General features: G+C 55.3%; 1 protein-coding gene across 4 annotated transcripts; it reads right to left on the minus strand.

Annotated features, from left to right (window-relative positions):
• Positions 1-2,385: 2,385 nt before the first annotated feature.
• Positions 2,386-19,743, minus strand: SLC66A1 (solute carrier family 66 member 1). Of its 4 annotated transcripts, XM_036256899.1 has the most exons (8): positions 19,602-19,743; positions 13,994-14,209; positions 9,530-9,659; positions 8,783-8,870; positions 8,050-8,192; positions 7,806-7,898; positions 7,049-7,234; positions 3,971-5,867 (listed from the first exon to the last, which is right to left on the minus strand). In XM_036256899.1, exons 2-8 carry the CDS (start codon positions 14,155-14,157, stop codon positions 5,796-5,798), a joined length of 876 nt encoding a protein of 291 aa, XP_036112792.1. In that variant the 5' UTR covers positions 14,158-14,209; positions 19,602-19,743; the 3' UTR covers positions 3,971-5,795. The 4 variants fall into 4 exon arrangements, with proteins under 4 accessions (XP_036112789.1, XP_036112792.1, XP_036112791.1 ...); XM_036256898.1 differs by lacking the exons at positions 13,994-14,209; positions 19,602-19,743 and adding an exon at positions 13,826-13,981; XM_036256897.1 differs by lacking the exons at positions 13,994-14,209; positions 19,602-19,743 and adding an exon at positions 10,958-11,216.
• Positions 19,744-19,847: the final 104 nt, after the last annotated feature.

Raw genomic sequence — 19,847 nt, forward strand, 5'->3', positions numbered from 1 at the left:
CATGTGGCTGCGTGGTCCACGCGCACCCCTGGGTCGGCAGGAAAGGAGCCCTGGGTGGCTGACAGCCTTCTGGGTCCACAAGCTGCGGGTGGCCGACTCGGGGTTTAGCAGCATTAGGGCATCCCCTCTCCCCCCACGGGCTCACTAGGTGCTTCCTGCAGGCGCCCTTGGGTGCCCGTTACCAGGAGGCAGCCTTGGTGAGCTGGGGTGACAGGAGCCCTAGTCTGCGAGGCAGGAAGGAGCTGGCCTGGGCCCGGCTCTGCACGAACTCCCCTGGCCCCAGATTCGCTGCCTCCAAACTCGTCCACACTGACCAGCTGCCGCTGTGGCAGGCCTGTGGGACCTCTGCCTCCGCCGGCGCTGGGGGAGCGGCATCGTGGACTTGGCTCAAGGCCCCTCTGGCGCCCGGCAGCCATGGCCTTCCCTCCTACGCCAATTAGCATGTTCTGGCTCGAGAAACTGATAACGCTCAGAACTGTTTCCATGCCGCTTCAAAGGGTTCCTGTCCCTGAGCCCCCTGGGGCAGGCCGGGCGTGACAGACATGATGCTTCACCTTTTCCTTCCCTCCTGGGAGCCCCCTCCAGCCTGCCTGTCGCTTAGGGGGTGCACTTCTGCTCCTGGTAACCGGTGGACCCTGAAGGGGCTGGAGGAGAGAGGGAACTTGTGTTGAGGCCAGTCGCGGGGCCTGGGGGTCAGCATTGTCACTGAACCCTTTTCACAAGCCAAACAGGTGGACACGTCTCCTGCGTACCAGGGAATGGGGCCGAAAGCTTCCTGGCGAGCATTTGTTTGTAAGCCTCCAGAGCAGAGGTTCTCCACCTTCCTGAGGCCGCGGCCCTGGAGTACAGCTCCTCGTGTTGTGGGGACCCCCAACCATAAAATTATTTTTGTTGCTACTTTGTAACTAATTTTGCTACTGCTGTGAATCACCATCGGAAATACGTGTTTTCCGACGGTCTTAGGTGACCCCTGTGACAGGGTCGTTCCACCCCCAAAGGGGTCGCGACCCACAGTTTGAGAACCGCTGCTCTATAGCAAAATCTTTTAAAATTTAATAAAGTATGTCTTGTTCCAAGCACTGTAAGTTACATATTCTAGAATTTAAATGTGAAAATCTCATTTTATAATTTTCTCAATGTAACTAAAATTTGTAAAACCTTCCATAGGAAAAGCAGGTCCCTTACATCTTGTCAGGTTGTTACTTCAAAGCGCCTGCTCCCTGCAGGGCTTTGGAGAACGTAGTTACTAAACAGATAATTTTTTTAAAAAACTAGTTGGTGCTACTTTTGTTTTATAAGAAGTTTCGTTGTAATTACTATCACTTCTGAGATTGTCCAATTAGCTTTTTAAAAAGAAAATTGAGACGATGTTTTATATAAATTCATAAAAACGTATTTAAATGTGGTTTATTATTAAGGTTTTTTCTTTTCCTTTTTTTTTTGGTACGTGCCCCCAGTGGGAACCAAACCCGGGACTCTGGTCTGCAGGCCGATGCTCCAACCCCTGAGCCAAACCAGCTAGGGCTGTCAAGGTTTTATTTTCTGTTTTTAGTTATTCCTATGTCTTTAAAAATGTTACTTCATAGATATACTTGGCAGTGTTGCTACTTGTGAAACTTTTCATCTTGGAATACCTGCTGGATGAATGCTGGGGGGGGAGGGGGTGAATAGACACATAGTACATATTGATGTATCTCTTCGGTCCAGTACAGCGATTTGTGAGCTGCAAGAATTTTTAAAACCTGCAATACCTGACTGTTTAGTCAGGGGCACTGCCATCTGTGGGTGCGGTTCGCAATCTGTGGGTCGCGACCCCTTTGGGGGGCGAACGACACTTTCACAGGGGTCGCCTAAGACAGAACAGTAGCAAAGTTACAGTAATGAAGTAGCAACAAAAATAATTTTATGGTTGGGGGTCACCACAACTGTATTAAAGGGTCGCAGCCTTAGGAAGGTTGAGAACCACTGCCTTAAAGTGTCAAATAAAAACACGAACACCAACACAATAGCAGCCTGGTGTGGAATGAATCAAAATTTACCTTTTTTTTTTTTTGGTCAGATGGGCGATATAGACCAAATGGTGTGGGGGAGAATTTTAGTAATTAGTGTGCCAGGAGATGAAAAAGGTTGAACATCGCTGCTCTAGGGAATGAAATCCTTCTCGCACCCAACTGACCCCGTTTCTCAGGCACGTTAGACATTCAGATTACTTTGTAATGACTTCGTGAGTAGAAATGGTGCAAAACAGCGATATATTCTTATCGCCTGCAACTTCCCATTCCAGTTTTAATAATAGCCTATTCTGTATTTTTTTCCAGTAGCTTTATTGAGGCAAATTCACACGCGAGACAATTCTCCCATTTAAAGTGCAGAAATTCAGTCTTGTGCTTGCAGGTTTCACGCCTGATTCCTTCCCTCAGTCACTCGTTTATCGAGCACCTACTGTGTCCTGGGGATATGATGAGGACCGGGACAGAAGTCTCTGCCCTTACTCTCTGATGTGGGTGGGCGGGGACGTACCTATTCATTACACGTGCGGGTGGGTAGCTGTGTCCTCAGCGCTGTCACAGGGCCAGGAAACTGATCAGTAGTTATTGGTTGAAATGAATTAATCTGCAAAAAAAAAAAAAAAAGGCCATCTCCACTCCCCACCATAGGGCTGACACTAACCTGATCAGGTAGTGCTGGGACATCTGGGATGGTTAGGACTCAGCACCTGGCTGTGTACCAGGGACCTCTGGGGTCCCACCATCCTGCTCCAGTGAAAGCCAGGTCCTAACAGGAGAAGGGGTGAAGAAAGGGCGAAGATGTGGATTTCTCCCTTCTCAGCTTTGGGGACTGAAGGCCATGTTATCCAAGCTGTGGCTTTGAAAATCCCAGGCTCGCTAAATAACCGAGGGGAACCCGGGACAGGCAGGGTGCTGGGGCCTCTGGGTCATTCCTTCTGCTTTTTGCAGAATGTCACCTGCCTGCCAGACAGCTGTACCTGTACCCCCGCCCCTGAGATGTAGGGACTATGGGGGCCAGGTATTGTGTAAGGCATTTTTTTTTTTTTTAATTTAGAGGAAAGAAAGGGAAAGAGACATCAATTTGTTGTTCCACTTATTTGATGCATTTATTGATTGATTCTTGTATGTGCCCTGACCAGGGATGGAACCCTCAACCTTGGTGAATTGGGACGAAGCTCAAACCACCTGAGCTACCCGACCAGGGCTGTGAGCCCAGGGGAGAAAGGAAACGCATCTGGGGACCTCACTCTGGGAGCCCACCCCCAGCATGTGGCCCGGGCACGCAGCAGACTGTCAGACTGGCCCTTCCTCTGTGGGGAGAAGCTGCGGAGGTGCTGGGCATTGGATAAGCTGAAGCAGCCACCATTTATTTACCAGGCACCTACCATGTGCCAGGTGCTGGGCACGAGCCTGCAGGCCCGTCTGATTTAACCACAACCATGTTCCCCATCAGACTGGGGCTTCCTGAGGAGGAAGGGGCGACATCACCCCATCAGAGAAGGGTTTCCCAGGGTGGGGGCTCTGATACTTCATCTCTTCCCCACCCAGCTCTAGTTCAGGGGTTCGTGCTGCCGTAATGGAGCCCCAGGTCTTCAGGCATCATGGAGCCAGGTCACAGCCTGGGTGGAGCCAGACGGCTGGCTGGCAAAGGGCACCTGAACCGTGCCTGGGCCGGAGCCAGCTGGGGCCTGGGGCGCCTCCCACAGAGCAGACCAGAGGCTTGTGGAAGTCACGGCTCAGGACAGTGGGAAGGGGGTCTGAGCCCAGCCGGGTTGGGCCGCTCCCCAGGGCAAGGCTGTGCCCCTAGCCACGGAAGGAGGGTACTCTGAATGTCCCCAACCCTGCAGCTGAGGAACCCAATGTAGTTCAAACAGCGGGGGGGGGGGGGGGGGGGGGGGGGGGGGGGAATGATCCCAGGCGAGTTGCTTAACTGCTCAGAACCTGTTTTTCCAGCTGTGAAATGGCCGTCATGATTGCACTTACCCAGGGGCTTGGGAGAAACGGATGAGGCCACAGTCCAGCCCCCAGACACAGAGAGCCCTATAAACGCAGCTGCTGCCAGCCTACACAGGGTCCGCAGGCACACCCAGGACAGGGCCGCGGGACACTGGCCCTTCCTGCCCTACTGCCCACCTGGACCTGAGGTGCCGTCCCTGCTGTCCCTTCCCCCAGTCAGAACTGGCCTCCTGCTGTGAGCCCCCACACTGCCCTGCCCCCACACCCCTCTTGGGAACAGCCAGACTCCCGCTCCAGGCCTCTGCACTCCCTCCCTCTGCCTTCAACATTCAGCTCCAGGGCCACTCCTCCATGAAGCCTTCCCCCGTTGGGTCTCCTCATTCTTATGGCACTTTGGACCCGGAAAAGGTTCACCTCTGTCCCAGACCTGCAGCACAGCAAGGGCTGAGCGTGGAGGGCGCTGCAAGTATCTGCAGCGCCACCCCCTTCCCCCCTCGGGCCCGCACGGGGAAGGCTGTCCCGTTGCTCAGCTCCTTGCTCTCTCGGGGGCTAGAAGAGGAAGATTCCAGAAGAAAGGCAGAGGGACAGCTTGTCTCCCAGCCCACCCTGATGGCTCCAGTAACGTGGGAACCCGAAGTGGGGTGTGAGGGCAAGGGCAGAGGGGAGCCGGCTTCTCTGTCCTCAAGCACCCACAGGGTCACTGCCAACAGGGAAGTGCACTCTGAACCAGTCTGGGAGAAACACAGGTTGGGCCCAGGAACCGGAACTCAGGGCTCAGCCCCGCCTTCTGCTCCTACCTCCCCACCTGCTCTCACACCTTCTCTTCCTTTGGCCTGCAACACTCCCACCCTTCTCCCCTGTCATCTCCTGCTCATCCTTCTACCACACTGCCTCCTCCAGGAAGGCCTCCTGGGTCGCCAAGGAGATCTGGTTGTCTCTCTCCTCCAATTAAAAATACCAAAGCTAACCTTTATTGAGCTCTTACTGTGCCAGCTTTGGGGCTAACCTCCATAATTGCACCATCTCGTAAGGACACATGAAGTGGTAATACTGCCACCCCATTTCAGATAAAGTGAGGCACAGAGAAGCCATGATGCAGAACCAATAATGTGAACCTCAACTGTTGTGCTTCCTTCTGGGCTCCGAGGTGCAGGGACCCGCTGCAGTGTCATCTCATTGCTGCGTCCCCACCACCAGGTGTGGAGCCCAACACAGAGAAGCAGGGCGAAGACGCGAGAGGCCACAGGGAGGCGAGCCAGCAGATGGCCCCTCCCACTCGACTCCCCCACAGCCTGACCCTTCAGGCCCCCACCTGGGCCCAGATCTCCATCCACCGCTGTTCACAGTGCAGCTCAGACCCAGCATCTTGGGAAGAGTCAGAGAACAGGCCTCGCTGGGAAGTACCATTTACTAAGCTGGCTGCAGTCCAGAGTCCTGGGTACACCGGCTGCAGCTGTGCCCTCCAGAGGGGCCAGCAGCAGCGTGAGGTAGGTGAGCTGAGGGGCAGCTGCACTGTTTCTTGAGGGGTGAGGTCCCAGCTGCAGCCCCTCCATCAAAGATCCCAGGGACAGCTGCCTCAGACCCTGGGGGGCGGGTCCAAGTGGGTGGGGGCACAGGCTGACCCTAGGGGCAGTTTTGCTTCTTTCTGGAAGAGTCAGCCCAGGAGATTTTGGAGGCATGGGGTAGACAGGTGGGTCAGGAGTACTAGGCCCCCAACCCCGGCTTCCTCCCGCCTTGCCCGGGGTCCTCAGCACTGTCACTGCCCACCCCTCTCTTTTCCTGATGTGGCATCTGGAGGTCCCGGCCGTCTGGGCTTGGCCTGGGCCCTGGTCAGCCTGGGAGGAGGGGCTGGTGCTCGGAGGACGTGGTGGCATTCCTGTACACCAGAAACTGGACGGAGATCTGCAGGGGCCGACGTCAAGGCCTAAGCAAGCACAGACTGGGGCGGACCTGCCCCGGGGCCGCCGGACCTCCCGGCCTCTGCTCTGCGGCACCTTCCACTCCTCCGGCCCTAGCCCAGCTTCCCTCTCCAAGCCCACGCTGGGGTCTCCCTCCCTCGGGCAGACCCCTGGACTCGAGCCCCGCCGTCTTGTCTTCCGCCCACCCCAAACCCTGCTGGAAGTTTTACTACGTGGCTGGGCCATTGGAGGCACTAGAGCTTAAACTTTTTTTTCGGACATTCAATATTATTTTATATTAGTTCCAGGTGAGCTTAAACTTTTCGCTCATTGCACCCAGCAGGGACTAAGCAAATGTTGAATCAAGAACCATGTTTACTTTCTCCCAAATGAGGTCCAAATAAAGCCCATTCTGTCCTCTAGCAAACATTTACTGGGCACGCTCTGTGCTGGGCTGCGGCAGCTCCGGACTCCTTATCTGATGTAATCTGCACGTTATCTTGGTGAGCCCACAACTGTTAACGCCACCATGCAGAGAAGACACGGAAGCACAGAGAGGTTAACAGTTCACCCTGCGCCACACAGCTGTGAGGGGGCCAAGCCAGAATTCGACCCCAGGGTGTTCTGACTCTAACTCTCGTGCGTGCGTCTCCAATTCCAGCTTTCACTCCCCAGACCTGCATGGCCCGACTTTTCCTGGTCCTCAGGGCCTTTGCACAAGCTGAGCTGGGAGTGTCCCTCTTACCTTTACCTGACTAGCTTCTCCTTCAGGGCACAGCTTAAATGGCCCCCGTGGAGGCCTCTGCTGAGCCTTTAAACCAGGACAGCCCCCTGGGTACACACACATGCAGTTTTTCCCTGTGGCCCCTGGTGTCACTGCAATGAAGTAATTATTTGTAATTACGAACATCTTGTCTGCCCCCCACTGAGCTGTCAGCTTCTTGGGGCGAGGCCACCCTGTGCCTGCTCATCCTGTGCCTGGTGGGCTGCATGGCAGACAGGCTTGACCGGGTGGGGGGTGCATGGCAGACAGGCTTGACTGGGTGGGGGTGCATGGATGGGTGGAGGGATGCATGGGTGGGTGGGGGTGCATGGGTGGGTGGGGGGATGTGGAAGCTGTGAGCAGGCAGAGGCTGCATGCCCACCCCACCCCAGCCCACCTGCCCTGTGCACCCTGAAGGATACAATGGTGTCGAGCAGCAGCACGCCCAGGCTGCCCACGAGCCAGGGCAGGTGGTGCAGCAGGTAGCTGCCCTCGCTCTGGCCCACCTCGGGGTTCTTGAGCAGCACGCTCAGCCCATACAGCGTGTTCCCCAGCATCACCAAGGCGAACAGCGAGTAGGAGATCCCCTGGGTCGACTTCCGCAGGAACTGGAGGGGAGGGGCTGGGTCAGAGACCTCACAGGGCTCCTGTCCTCGGGACTGTGACTGTCCACACACCCATCTGCCCCGTCACTGCATGTGCGGTCCTAATCTGACTGTTCACTGTGTGCCCAGAGTCCGACAGGCCCGGAACACCAGCCACCCACCCGAGGGCCCCCTCCTCATGCTCACTCTGGCCACCTCTCCCAGGCTGCCCGCCCAGGTCCACAGAAGCCCTGGCTGTGGCCCATGATGCGCTGCTCCCAGCCCCATGCTGACGCTCTGCCCAGCAAGTCCCCCATCTCACCTCCTCTCCTCTCAGGCCTCTCAGCTCAGCGCCTGCTCTACCTGACCTCCTGCTTCCCTGAACTCACACCGGTCACATGGTCCCCTCAATGGCAGGCACCATCATGCCCCTTTTCCAGAGGCACAAACCAAGGTTTGGAGAACTGGATTGAGGTGCCCAAGCCAACAGTGAGTGTGGACCCGGACCTCCTGCACCACGTCGCTCCGCAGCCCAAAGGCCCGAGCTGCCAGGCCGCTCTCCCCTGCCACTGCGCCCTCCCCTGCCAGGGCTCACGTTGGTGCGGATCTGCGGCAGCCGGGAGAACAGGTACAGGACGCTGGAGACGGAGCCGATGACAAAGCCAATGATTTCCTGCCGAGTGAAGGGCTGCGAAGGCAGAAGGGCATGCTCAGGGCCTAGCAGGGGCAGATCCCCAAGCTCCCTCCTGGAGGGCAAGCCCCGTGCCCAGGTGGCCATGCAGGGGGACCCTTGATGCCAGCCTCCCATCGGCACCCTACCATATGTCCCCACACCTCACCTTATTGCCTGGCTCTACAGACAGGAGCTTCCGCCCCCTGAAGGCCTCCCTCGGGGCAGCCATAGAGCCAAGGCTGCTCAGTAACGGAGTGGTACATGCCAGTCCCAAGGTGAACAGCAGCAAGGAATTGATGGGGGCAGACACTGGGCATGAGGCAGGAGGGAAGCTGAAGTTAGGTATCTGAGTGGCAGCAGAACGACTGGGATTGGAGTCATGGCCTGGCCCTCGGTGGCTGTGTGACCTTGGGCAAGTAACCAAACCTCTCTGAGCTTTAATTCTTCATCTGTAGAATGAGTGTGATAATACTACCCTTCTCCCGGGGTTGTAAAAGCGGTACCATGAGGGCAGCGTGGTCCGGGGCGGTCCTCAAAAGCAGTGCTTTAGGCGTGTCTCCCACGGCCCTCGCTCTGACTAGGCTACGGCCGCCTCTGAATCCTCAAAGGCAGTGAGGCCTGTGTGCCTCGTGCTTCTCCCCCAGCGCCATGGCCAAGGCCAGGCACAGGAGAAGCTGAAGCCACGTTTGTTCAGTAAGACTCAGAGTGAAGGAACCCCTGCGGTCCCGCCGGGACGTGCTCATCGCTCTTGGGCCTCTATCTCGGCCGATCAGGGCTCAGGCTCTCAGATAAGGTCTGAAGAAGCCTTTCTGCGGTTATCGCCTGGCAATGGGACAGCCGCTTCCTCCCAAACGCCCGGCCGCCCCAGCGCCCTGACACGGAGGGAGCGCCGTACTCACACACAGAGGGACGGTTCTTGAACTTGTAGTGAAAGTACAAGGACAGCATCACCAGGTCGGCCAGGACATAATACACCGCCGTGTAGGTCTGCAAGAGAAGTCGGGGGCTGTCTCAGTCCCAGGCTCTGGGGCCTGCGCCCTGAAACGGGGCAGCACTCTCACATCCCAGCTGGGTGGCCCTGAGCAAGGCACTTCACCTCTCTGAGCTTCTGTCTGATCATCTGGAAAGGGGCGATCACGCTTCCTACCTGGCAGAGAGCAGGCAGGGAAAGTGTGCGGCCAGGCAGGAGGAGGAAATGGGGATGAGCTCCCCTTGTCAGGACCGAACAGGCCTCAGAGGTTAAGTGTGGGCTCCGGTCTGGCCTGACAGGAGTGTCACCATCACCCTTGGGAAGACATGGATTCCTGACTGAAGTCTCAGCTCCACCTGCCCATGGGAGAATGTCTCCTGGCCTCTCAGGGGAACCCCCACCCGCTCCCCCAGCTCCATCAGAATCAGAGCAGTCAGCAGTGGAAGATTCCGGCGACCGTCCGGTTTGATGTGGTCATTTTGCAGGTGGGGAAACTGAGACCCAGAGACGGGCAGTGACCAGCCCATTGTCCTACTCACAGCAGGGCACAGAGCTCTCACTACAGTGTGGGGCCCTCATAAGACGGAGGACTCTGGAGCCTGGGCCTCCCCTGCTGGCGGCCCCAAAGCCTCTGCCGTGGCTATCCCGGGTGGCCCACCCGGCCGGCGCCGCCCACCTGCAGGGGCAGCTGGTCAGCGAGGAAAGAGCCGATGAGGTTGCAGGAGTCTCCGCCGATCCAGCCCAGGAGGAACCACAGGGACAGGGCCTGGTCCATGTTGCCCGTCTTGCAGGCCTTGATGTACTGTCTGCGGCAGAGAGCGAGACGCACGTTCGGGGCCGAGGGGCGGGACTTTGCCTTGGAGGGGCGACCAGGGAACAGCCCCCGTGAGACAGCTGCAGGGTAATGGGCCAGGGACAGCAGAGGCACAGGTCCCTGGGAGCCCACAGGGTCCTCTTGAGCCTGGAGAATCCCTTCTAACCCAGGAACTCGATAGGATATGCATCTTTCCAGAAAAAATCTGTAAGATGACTCACATTCTCCTCCACAACACCTGGGGACCCCTGCGAAGGGGGCAGGGAGTTGATAAGAGGACAGTGGCGGCGAGGCCCGGGCACCGCCACTGCCCTGTCTCCGGGAGCGGAGATGGCAGGATGACGGCTCAGCCGCAGCCCGCTGTCATCTTCAAAGGGCAGGGCTGTGGCTCCCGGAGCTCTCCACACAGAAGCGGTGGCGTCGGCAGCCTGGTCATTTTCCAAAGGTCCTTGGTACTGGGACCCTCTCTTTGAACCTCTCGCCAGGTCTCAGCACGGGACCAATGCTGATGGTGGCCATGGGGTCTCAGGCACAGTGCTGAGCCCTTCCTGTGTATGAATTCGTTATCTTCACAGCCCCCGGGGGGACCCTCTCACGGGCTGAGCCAGCCAGGTCGTGCAGCTGGTGAGTCTGGGAGGCAGGGTTCCCTCCACCCGGGCTGCTTTCTCTTCCTCTAAACTCTTCATGTGCAGAAGGCCCGCCCACCCTCCTCATCCGTCACTGCTCAGGAAATACTAGTTCCTCCTCAGGGCCTCCCAGCATCCCTTGTAACACCCCGCACCCTGGCCTCTGGGACTCAAGGGACAGGGACAGGGACAGGGCCCCTGACTAAGGCTTGGCCATGCCCCCTGCAGCTCCTTCAGGGCACTGTGACTTGACACACTTCCATGAATTGCAGGTAACGTGATTCTGCCACACTCAGGAAAGGCCGAGTCCTAAGGAGGAGCAGGGAGGTGGCTGTCCTTCCTGCCGTCACTCGGGACTCTGTCCCAGGCGTTCGCCCTGCGCACTGGTTAATCAGCCAGACCCAGGCCGGGCCAGCGCTATGCCACGGTAGGAAGCGGAAGCCTCAGCCAGCTCCTCAGATAGTTCTGGGGAAGCTCTCCCCCCAGACAGGGAGCCTCTCTCCCTCGGCCTCTGTCAGTCACCAGACCTGTCCGGTCAGCCTCCCAAGGGCCTCTCCAGTGGCCCCTGACATCACCGTGACTGGCTGGTCTTTCTCCCCCACCCCTCTTCCCTGGGACTCCCAGACTGCCTTCTTTCTGAAGGGTGCCAGGATGCTCCGCTTACTTGTGTCCTACTTAGTGTGGCACCCGGAACCAGGATCCAGTCAACGTGGAGAGGAATGGAGTGAAGAAATAAAATGGAGTCACTGTAGTCAAGCTGCTAAATTGCTAAGAAAAGGTAGTTTGAGGAATGTGGAAACAATTCTATTCTTATTTTCACTAGGCTGGGAACTTAAACTTTTCAGCTTTCCAGTCCTGCACCAACGCCTCCAGACAACCCTCTGGCCACCCCAGGACTGAGGAAAGGATGTTCATGCATCCAGACCCCCTGGCACCCACTCTCCAGACCGCTGGTCATCTCAAGATGACCATTTCGGACCAATGCGAAGCTAAGAATGCAGGGCTGACCTCAAGAGCGTACCTTTCACTATAAGAACTTTCAGCTTTCCTTTCTTCTTCGGACACTCTGGGTATTGCCGGGTGTGTCTCCCGTTTGCAAACCCTGAGACCTCGAAAAATTTTTATCATCTACTTCTAGCCAAAGCCTCCCGACTCTTTTAGAGTTTGGTGGACAGTGTCAAGCCCTCGACAGCCTGATAGGACAATGCAATGGGGAAAGGACAGTCTTTTTTTTAATCCTCATCCGAGGACATTTCTCCATTTTTTGTACAGACAGAGTGGGAGAAAGAGAGAGGAAGAGAGAGAGAGAGGGAAACATCGATGTGAACGGGACACATCGAGTGGCTGCCACCCGCACGACCAACCAGGGCCGGGGACAAACTGCAACCGAGGTGCGTGCCCTTAGCGGGAACCGAACCCGGGCCTCTCCGGACCGCAGGCAGACACTCTAACCGCTGAGCCAAACCGGCCAGGGCAAAAGGACAGTCTTTTTAACACACAGTCCTGGGCCAACTGGGCGTCTGCATGCATAAGGAGGCTGAACCCACCTCACCACACATAAAATATAGCTCACACTGGATCAGAGACCTAAGAGCAAGGGAGAAACGGAGCTACTGTGATTTACAAGAAGAAATATACATATGTTTGGTCTTCTTCCCTGGTCCTGGCACAGCGCTCCTAAAACCTCTGGAATTTCCTAGGTGGTGAGAGGGATAAAGGTGTCTTTTGTTATATTAATAAAGGGAATTGGGAGGCCCTAGGTCACCTAAGGAGGGGGGCTGGTTGCCTGGGGAACAAACCATGTGATTAGATCAGCGATTTTCTAAAAGAGGTCAGTTCAGTGCCCGACTGAATAGGTATTGCACGTTTTAAAAGTTCTTGTGGTGCCCTGGCCAGTTTGGCGCAGCGGTTAAGAGTTGGACTGCGGTCCAGAGGGACCTGGGTTCGATTCCCGCTAAGGGCACGTCCCTCGGTTGCAGTTTGTCCCCGGCCCTGGTTGGGTTGTGCAGGTGGCAGCCACTTGATGTGTCCCTTTCACATTGATGTCTCTCTCTCTCTCTTCCTCTTCCTCCCTCCCACTCTATCTGAACAAAAAATAGAAAAATGTCCTCAGGTGAGGATAAAAAAAATAAATAAAAAATAAAAATTCTTGTGGCACACCAGTTGAAAATTGCTAGATTAGAGGGTTCCCACACCCCACCTCTGGGGAGGGCAGAGGGGCTGGAGAGTGAGTTCGTAATGAAGTCTCCATAGAAACCCAGGAGGATGGGGTTCGGAGACGGGGTGAGTGGACATGCGGAGGTTTGGAGAGAGTGGATACTCAGAGGGCATGCAAGCCCCTCGCCCCTCCACACACCCTGCCCTCTCCGTGTTTACCTCCAGCTGGTCCTGGGTTAGAGCCTTGATAATAGACTGTTAATCCAGTGAGTACAATGTTTCTGTGAGTTCGGTGAGCTGCTCTAGTAAATTAATCAGACCCCAGGAGGGGTCGTGGGAGCCTCCAATCTGCAGCTGGTTGGGCAGAAGCACAGCTGACAAGCTGGACTTGTGACTGGGTGGGGGAGGGGGATATCCTGTAAAACAGCCCTTCACCTGTGGGGTCTGGTGCTATTTCCAGGTAGATGGTGTCAGAATGGAGTCTGTTGCTTGGTGGTGTGGGGAAAAAACCCCTAAATGTCAGATTTAGCAAAATTAAATCTATAAAACTCTTTAAACAACGAGAAGGGCAAATCTTTGTTACTTGGATTAGATTATGAGTTCTTAGCTATGACACCAGAAACACAAGCAACAGAAGGGAAAAAAAAACCAGATCAATTGAACATCAAATTTAGAACATCTGTGCTTCAAAGGACACCATCAAGAAAGTGAAAAGACAACCCACAGAATGGGAGACAATATTTGCAAGTCATATGAAGGCGGGAGAAAAGGGTTCTATGGAGAGGAACCCCACCGGGTAATCTGATCACAAGCTTTCACTAGGCAGGTCATGATGCCTAGCGTGCACCCGGCCAATAACCTTCCTACGAAAAGGTTTATCTTTGCCTGAAGCAAGCCCTGTCCGTGTGTGTGTGTGTGTGTGTGTGTGTGTCCAGGTTAACACACCTTTGAAATCACCACCTCTTCAGAGCACATAATCTTGTTAACCATCCTGTAATCCAATCCCTGCTTGCTTTTCCCCACCCTCTTGTCATCTTCCTTTCATCCCCTCAATTTCAAATGCATCAGAGAAGCTGCAGGACTGCCATTCCGGGAGCGTCTGAGACCTTGCTTCCCTGCAATTATCACCAGTTTGGCTCAGATAAACTCTTACAAAAATTCTCTACAGCTGTGGACATTTTTATGTCCACACAAACTATATAAAGAACTCTTACGACTCAATAATAAAAAGACAAATAATCCAACAAAAAATTGGCAAAGGTGCTGAACAGACCTCTTGCCAAAGATACACAGCTGGCCAATAAACATGTGGAAAGCCACTTAACATCACTGGTCACCAGGAAAATGCAAATCAAAACGACCACTTGCCACTCACCCGGATGGCTATAGTACAGAAGCTGGAGGATAAGTGCTGATGAGAATCTGGAGGAACTGGAACCTCCATATTCTGCTGGTGGGACTACAGAGTGGTGCAGCCACTTAGGAAAATAGTCTGGTAGCCCCTCAAGAGGTTAAACACGGCCCTGCCACCGGCGCTACTCACGGGAAGGTGGACGCTGCGAAGCAGAGAATGGAGATCAAGCCCAGGCCCACGCTGGCCTCGTCCCAGCCGTCCTGGGCACATTCACCAAACACGTCCCAGATCCACTGGCGGGAGCCATTGGGGCAGCTGGAGAAGTTGCCCAAGCCCAGGGTCTTCCAGACCATGACTGCAGAGGGCGGGGGGGAGGGTGCCGGTGCGCTGAGGCAGGAGAGGGCTCTACCGGGAGAAAGAGAGGGGGGCTTCAGCCTTGGAAGGGGGGGGTCCTCGTCATGGTGCCCCCAACCTAAGCCCATCCCCAGCCTTATCACCTGGCAGTGACTGGACCAGAGGACACAGTCAGCCTCAAGTGCAGAGATCAGAGCAAACCCGAGCCAACCACATGTGCAGGGAGCAGTCAGGGACCCGTGCCTCCACATCCCACCGTAACCCTCATCGATGCTGCGACTGTGCCTCAGTTCCCTCAGCTGTAAGCCGGGGTGAGGGTCAGAGGGGGTCATAAAATACAGTGTGGAGAACCGAGCCCTCAAACACGTCACTTTTGTTGTGATGCTTGAATGTTCAGATTGTTTCTAACCTTTTGTGGTTGTAAATTATGCTGTGAGGGTCTGCTGAGACCAGGCCCATGGGTAGGCTTGTCACCCAACATTGGTGTGTGGATGAAAAAAGGGGGTTCTATGAAAAATAACCTCACAGGGTGATCGGATCATAAATTCCTAACTGGGCAGGTCGTGGTGGGTAGTCACGTCCCAGGCCTGTAACTTGTTTAGTGGAAGGTGTTAAGCAAGTCCTGTCCACTGTTCTTGTACGTCTGGGTTAAAACACCGCTGAAGAGCCGGAAGTAACACCCCTCCCGATGTAACCACTGTCAAGAAAGCACATATCCTACGATCTGATTCCCATCTTGCTTTCTCCCCTCCTCCTGATGTTTCCTCCTTAATTTCAAATGCATAAAAGAAACTGCAAAACTGGCCTCCTCAGGAGCATTTGAGATCTTCTCTTGGGCACAGGTTGTCAGTTTGGCTCAAGTGAACTCTTACAAAAATTCTCTACAGGTGTGGACATTTCTTCCATCAACAGAGCAGATGAAGCAGGTGAAGAATAAGGACAGGTGAATCCCGAGGTCGCACAGGTGGCTGGGATTCAAGCTATCTTCTCCCGGAGCTCACCTGTGTGGGACGCCTGCTAGCAAGCAGTCCAGAGCCACTTCCCCATTCTCACCACTGCCAAAGCCAGAAGACGGCTGGTCACGGGGGCAGGCAGGGAAAGCCCCTCCCTGGGCCTGGGCCCCCTGCACACTGCCTACAGCAGTCACTCTTGTGTGACAACCCCAGAGAAGGGAGAGAGAGCAGAGCCAGGTGGCCCCGTCTCTGCCAGGCAAGATTCATCACAGCCCTATTACTGAGCTCTCTGCCAGCTCTGTGCTAATTACCTTGCATGCATTTTGCATTTTGTTCTCATATCAACTCTATAAAGTAGAGGAACCAGGGAAGCAACTCGCCAGGGCCACCCAGCCAGGAAGTGGCAGAGCTATGAGTCAAAGCCAGGACCAGGACCCAAGCCCCTGCTCAAAGCCACTATGCCACGCTGCCTCCGGCGCTTCTGTCCCTGGGCGAGGCAGAACCCTCCTGTGGTCTGGCCCTGCTGCCCAGCTTCTTGCGCAGCCAGAAGGCAGGCTTCCCCTTTTCTCACTGTGCTCAGAGGGATTTTCCTCCCCCGACAGCGCCAGGCTCCTCCAGCTCCTTTTAGTTCCTAGTCCCGGCGGGAGGCCCAGGGCCCTCCTAAAGCCATGCCGGTGCCATAGACTGAACATTTATGTCTTCCAAAATGCTTGTGTTGAAACCTAACCCCCAATGTGATGCTCTTAAGAGGTGGGAGCCTTTGGGAAGTGCTCAGGAGGGTGGCCCTTATGAATGGGGTTAGCGCCACGCGAGAGCGCTCCCCGGCCGGCCATGTGCAGACACTGAGAAGACAGCCATCTATGCATAGGAAGCGGGCCCTCAGAAACACGGGGTCTGCTGGCACTCAGTGATCTGTGGTGTTCATAACCCACCCGATCGATGGCGTTCTGTCATAGCAGCCCTAGTGGACTGTCGTCCTGACTGGACCCTGGGACTGCTGAGGTCACAGCGCCTGAGTGTCAGGAAGGGAAAGGAAGCGAGTCAGCTTCTTCTCTCAGGAAGCTCGAGGCTCCCAGCCCTAACGTGACTAGCAGTGGGCAAAGGCCCTGGAGCTGGGGGCAGGGGCGTCCCAGGTCACTGTCTGCCTGCTTCACCATAGCATCTCCGGGGCCCAGCAAGCATGGCTGGAAGCCTCTTCCTATCTCCTGGTGACCCACTTTGATGACCTTTAGCACAACTGATGTTTACCCGATGTCCTGCCCCAGCACCCAGGTTAACATGCAATTCAGGTAAGAACTGTATCTTTGCGATTCCAAAGACATTTTATTTATTCATTCCTCACCTGAGGATAGTTTTCTATTTATCATTAGATAATGTGGAAGGGAGGGAGGAAGAGAAAGACAGAGAGAAACATCGATGTGATAGAGACACATCGACTGGTTGCCTCCCACATGACCTGACCAGGGCTGGGGACGAACCACAACCAAGGTACATGCCCTCGACTGGAATCGAACCCGCGACTCATTGGTCTGTGGGCCAACGCTCTAACCGCTGAGCCAAACTGGCCAGGGCCCAAAGACATTGTAAATCAAGTCCTTTTGTTCCTCACTCATCCCCAAATTGGACTGTCTTCCCCATCCTCCTCTTATGGATCCCAAATGTGCCCCTGCAGCTCATCACCTTAATACACTGCCATCCTCATCACTTTCCTGAGAGGTGGGGACACTGTCCCCATTTTACACATAAGGTTGAGTGGCTTTGGACAAGTGAGGAACCTGACTGAGCCTGTTTATAAAATGTAGATAATGAGCCTCACTCCTTGGGCTGTTGTGCAGATGAAATGCACATAAAGCTCTAAGCCCAGGGCCTGACAATGCGCAGTAGCGACTGTTCTGTGGATGACAGTCCAGTATCTCAGCAACCCTGAGGCCACTGTCTCCTTCCCTCTTTTCACCAGGTTGGGAAGAAATGAGGTGGGCACATGCCCAGTGAGGGAGGGAGTGTCTTGAGAAATGTACCTTGGCTCACAGGGCCCAGGCACTGGGTGGGTGGTCCCCTCAACATGTACGTGGCTGTTGTGCAGCTCAGGGCTCAGGACACTCTGAGACACTCCTGAGCCGTGAACAGAAGGGGCCTTCCTCTGAGGGCCGCTGTGCATAGGGCCTGTCACCCACAGGTTCTGACTTAAGTAAGGAGTCAGCCTGGGCCCCAGGTCTGGCTTCTGGAAATGGGCCCACCTGCTCAAACAGCAACAATGGCTGCCCAGAGTTGTAACAAAGCTTGACTGCAATTGTAGGTTTGACAAGACCACAGCTGGGGTGCTTTGGATCAAGGAAGGCACGTGTTCAAAATTCAGGATCAGTATATGTGGGCTGGGGATTAGAGACCTTAAGTTAAGAGGCTCACCTAGCTGATCCTGATGCATATGGCCAAACTTTGAGAAAGGCTTTGCTTGCTCTGGCCGGTTTGGCTCAGCAGTAGGCCCTCGGACCAATGAGTCGCAGGTCTGATTCTGGTCAAGGGCACGTACTTTGGTTGCAGTTCATTCCCAGACCTGGTCAGGGTCATGCAGGAGGCAACTAGTCGATGTGTCCCTCTCACATCCATGTTTCTCTCTCTGTCTCTCTCTCTCTCTCCCTCCCACTCTATCTGAAGATAAATGGAAAAATATCCTCGGGTGAGGATTAAAAAAATAAATAAATAAGATAAAGAGAAAGGTTTTGCTGGAGAAGGCAGCCCCCACTACACCCTAGCTTCTCTCCTAGATCACACACTGAGTCAAGGAAGTGCTTTCCAGTGAAGTTGCTCAAGTGACCTTCACCTACCAGATCAAGTCCACATCCTCAAGATACTTCAAGAACTGCCCTCCTGCCCTGGCCAGTTTGGCTCAGTGGTTAGAGCGTCGGCCTGTGGTCCGGAGAGACCCGGGTTCGGTTCCCGCTAAGGGCACGTACTTCGGTTGCAGTTTGTCCCAGGCCCTGGTTGGTTGTGCGGGTGGCAGCCACTCGATGTGTCCCTTCATGTCGATGTTTCTCTCTCTCTCTCCCTTCCTCTCTCTCTCTCCCACTCTATCTGTACAAAAAATGGAAAAATATCCTCGGGTGAGGATAAAAAATAATAAAAAAAAAAAAAGAACTGCTCTCCTGCCCTGGCCAGTGTAGCTCAGCAATTGAGCATTGGCCCTTGGACCAAAGGGTCGGGAGTTTGATTCCCAGTCAAGAGCACATACCTGGGTTTCAGGTTCAACCCGCGGCCTGGGTCAGGAAGGGAGGCAGCCAATCGATGTGTCTCTCTCACATCCATGTTTCTCTCTCTTCTCCCCCCCTCCTTCTCCTCCCCCTCCCCCTCTCCCTCCCTTCCACTCTATCTAAAAATCAACAGAAAAACATCCTTGGGTGAGGATTAACAAAAACAAAAACAACAAAAAACTGCCCTCCCTCATCTCCTGTCCCTTGCCCAGGTCTTCAATAGTCATTCTCAGGCCTCCAGGCTTCTTTCTGAACATGCTGTCTCCTCCCCTAGTACTGTCCTCCCCGTGGAGGGCCTGGTAGAGATACTAAGATCAAGTTCTAAACTGCCTTCTCAAAGACGCTTTACAAGGGCTGGCTGGACAACACCTGCCACCTCTTCCCCTCCCCCCCTCCACAACCAAATCACACTCCTTAGCGATCTGTGATGAAGCTCTTTAAGCTCAACCCTTCCCCTTCAACCTGATTGTAAACGTAAAGTCTAGACACACCAGCTGCACAGTAAAAATGTTGAGGGAGAATGGGAGGAAGGAAGAAAGAGAAACAAAGAAAGATCTAGTTATGAGCTCAGATGACCTAAGGATGAGGAAGCAATCTAGAACTGACCTACAGGTATAGAACTCTTCCGCAAGTGATGCAGCCTTAGCGTTCCAATCTGACAATGGGGGACATGCAAGCATCCACCTCCCTGGCCGACTGCAGAATTAAATGAGATAATCCAGGCCAAGCAATCGGAATGGTGCCTGGCACAGGTTAAACACTGTGGTAAGAGCCATGGATGACCATTATTCCGTCCATTCCCCTTCAGGGTCCCTGGCACAGCCTTCAGTAGTGGTGAATGGACAAGACTGGCGCCAACCCTCATACTTCCAAACCCAGCCTCTCAATGTACATGCTTTGGGGATGGGGAGAGTGCAACCTGAGCTCCCTGCAGACCTAGGCAACAGGTAGAGGGGAGGAGCGTCCAGGCTGGTGGATACCACCCACTCCAGGCCTCCGGGTTCTGGGCCAACTCGTGACTCAGCCCAGCGCCCGCCGCCTGTTTGGCGGGGATAATGACAGGGCAGCCGCTGGGTCAGCGCCGTCGCCGCGAGGTCCCCTCCCCGGGGAAAACAAAGCCGTCAGAATCCGGGACCCAGACCCGAAGCCCCGGGCAGGCCCTTCCGAGAGGCCATGCTTGTCGCCCCTGAGGAGGGGGACAGGAGCCCCCGAGGGCCACGTAATCCCGGCTCAGAGCCTCACCTAGGATCTCGCGCGCCGCAGGAGAGGGCAGGAGCCTCAGGACGGACCAGGGGCTGGAGGAGGGTGCTGGGACGACGTGGCAGGGAAGCCCCAGAGCCCCGACCCGCCGCCTTCGCGTGTGCTCCCAGCCTCGAGCCGGCTCCCCGCGTCCAGACCCGCCGCCCTGCCGGGTTTCTGGGTTGGGCGGCCACTGCCCGGGTCAGCTGACCCCAGGCGCCGCCCCGCCCCCGGGCCGCAGGGCTCCGC

Source organism: Molossus molossus, unplaced genomic scaffold (genome assembly GCF_014108415.1).
Source record: "Molossus molossus isolate mMolMol1 unplaced genomic scaffold, mMolMol1.p scaffold_m16_p_12, whole genome shotgun sequence".
Taxonomy (NCBI): domain Eukaryota; kingdom Metazoa; phylum Chordata; class Mammalia; order Chiroptera; family Molossidae; genus Molossus; species Molossus molossus.

What these genes read in the sequence shown, in the direction of transcription:
- SLC66A1 (XM_036256899.1), bottom strand. Translation starts at nt 14,157, where the DNA reads ATGGTCTGGAAGACCCTGGGCTTGGGCAACTTCTCCAGCTGCCCCAAT. An exon ending in TTCGCAGCGTCCACCTTCCC is followed by an intron (nt 9,660 to 13,993) that starts GTGAGTAGCGCC and finishes TCTCTGCCGCAG; the next exon opens with ACAGTACATCAAGGCCTGCA. An exon ending in TGCCGCAGATCCGCACCAAC is followed by an intron (nt 7,235 to 7,805) that starts GTGAGCCCTGGC and finishes CCTCCCCTCCAG; the next exon opens with TTCCTGCGGAAGTCGACCCA.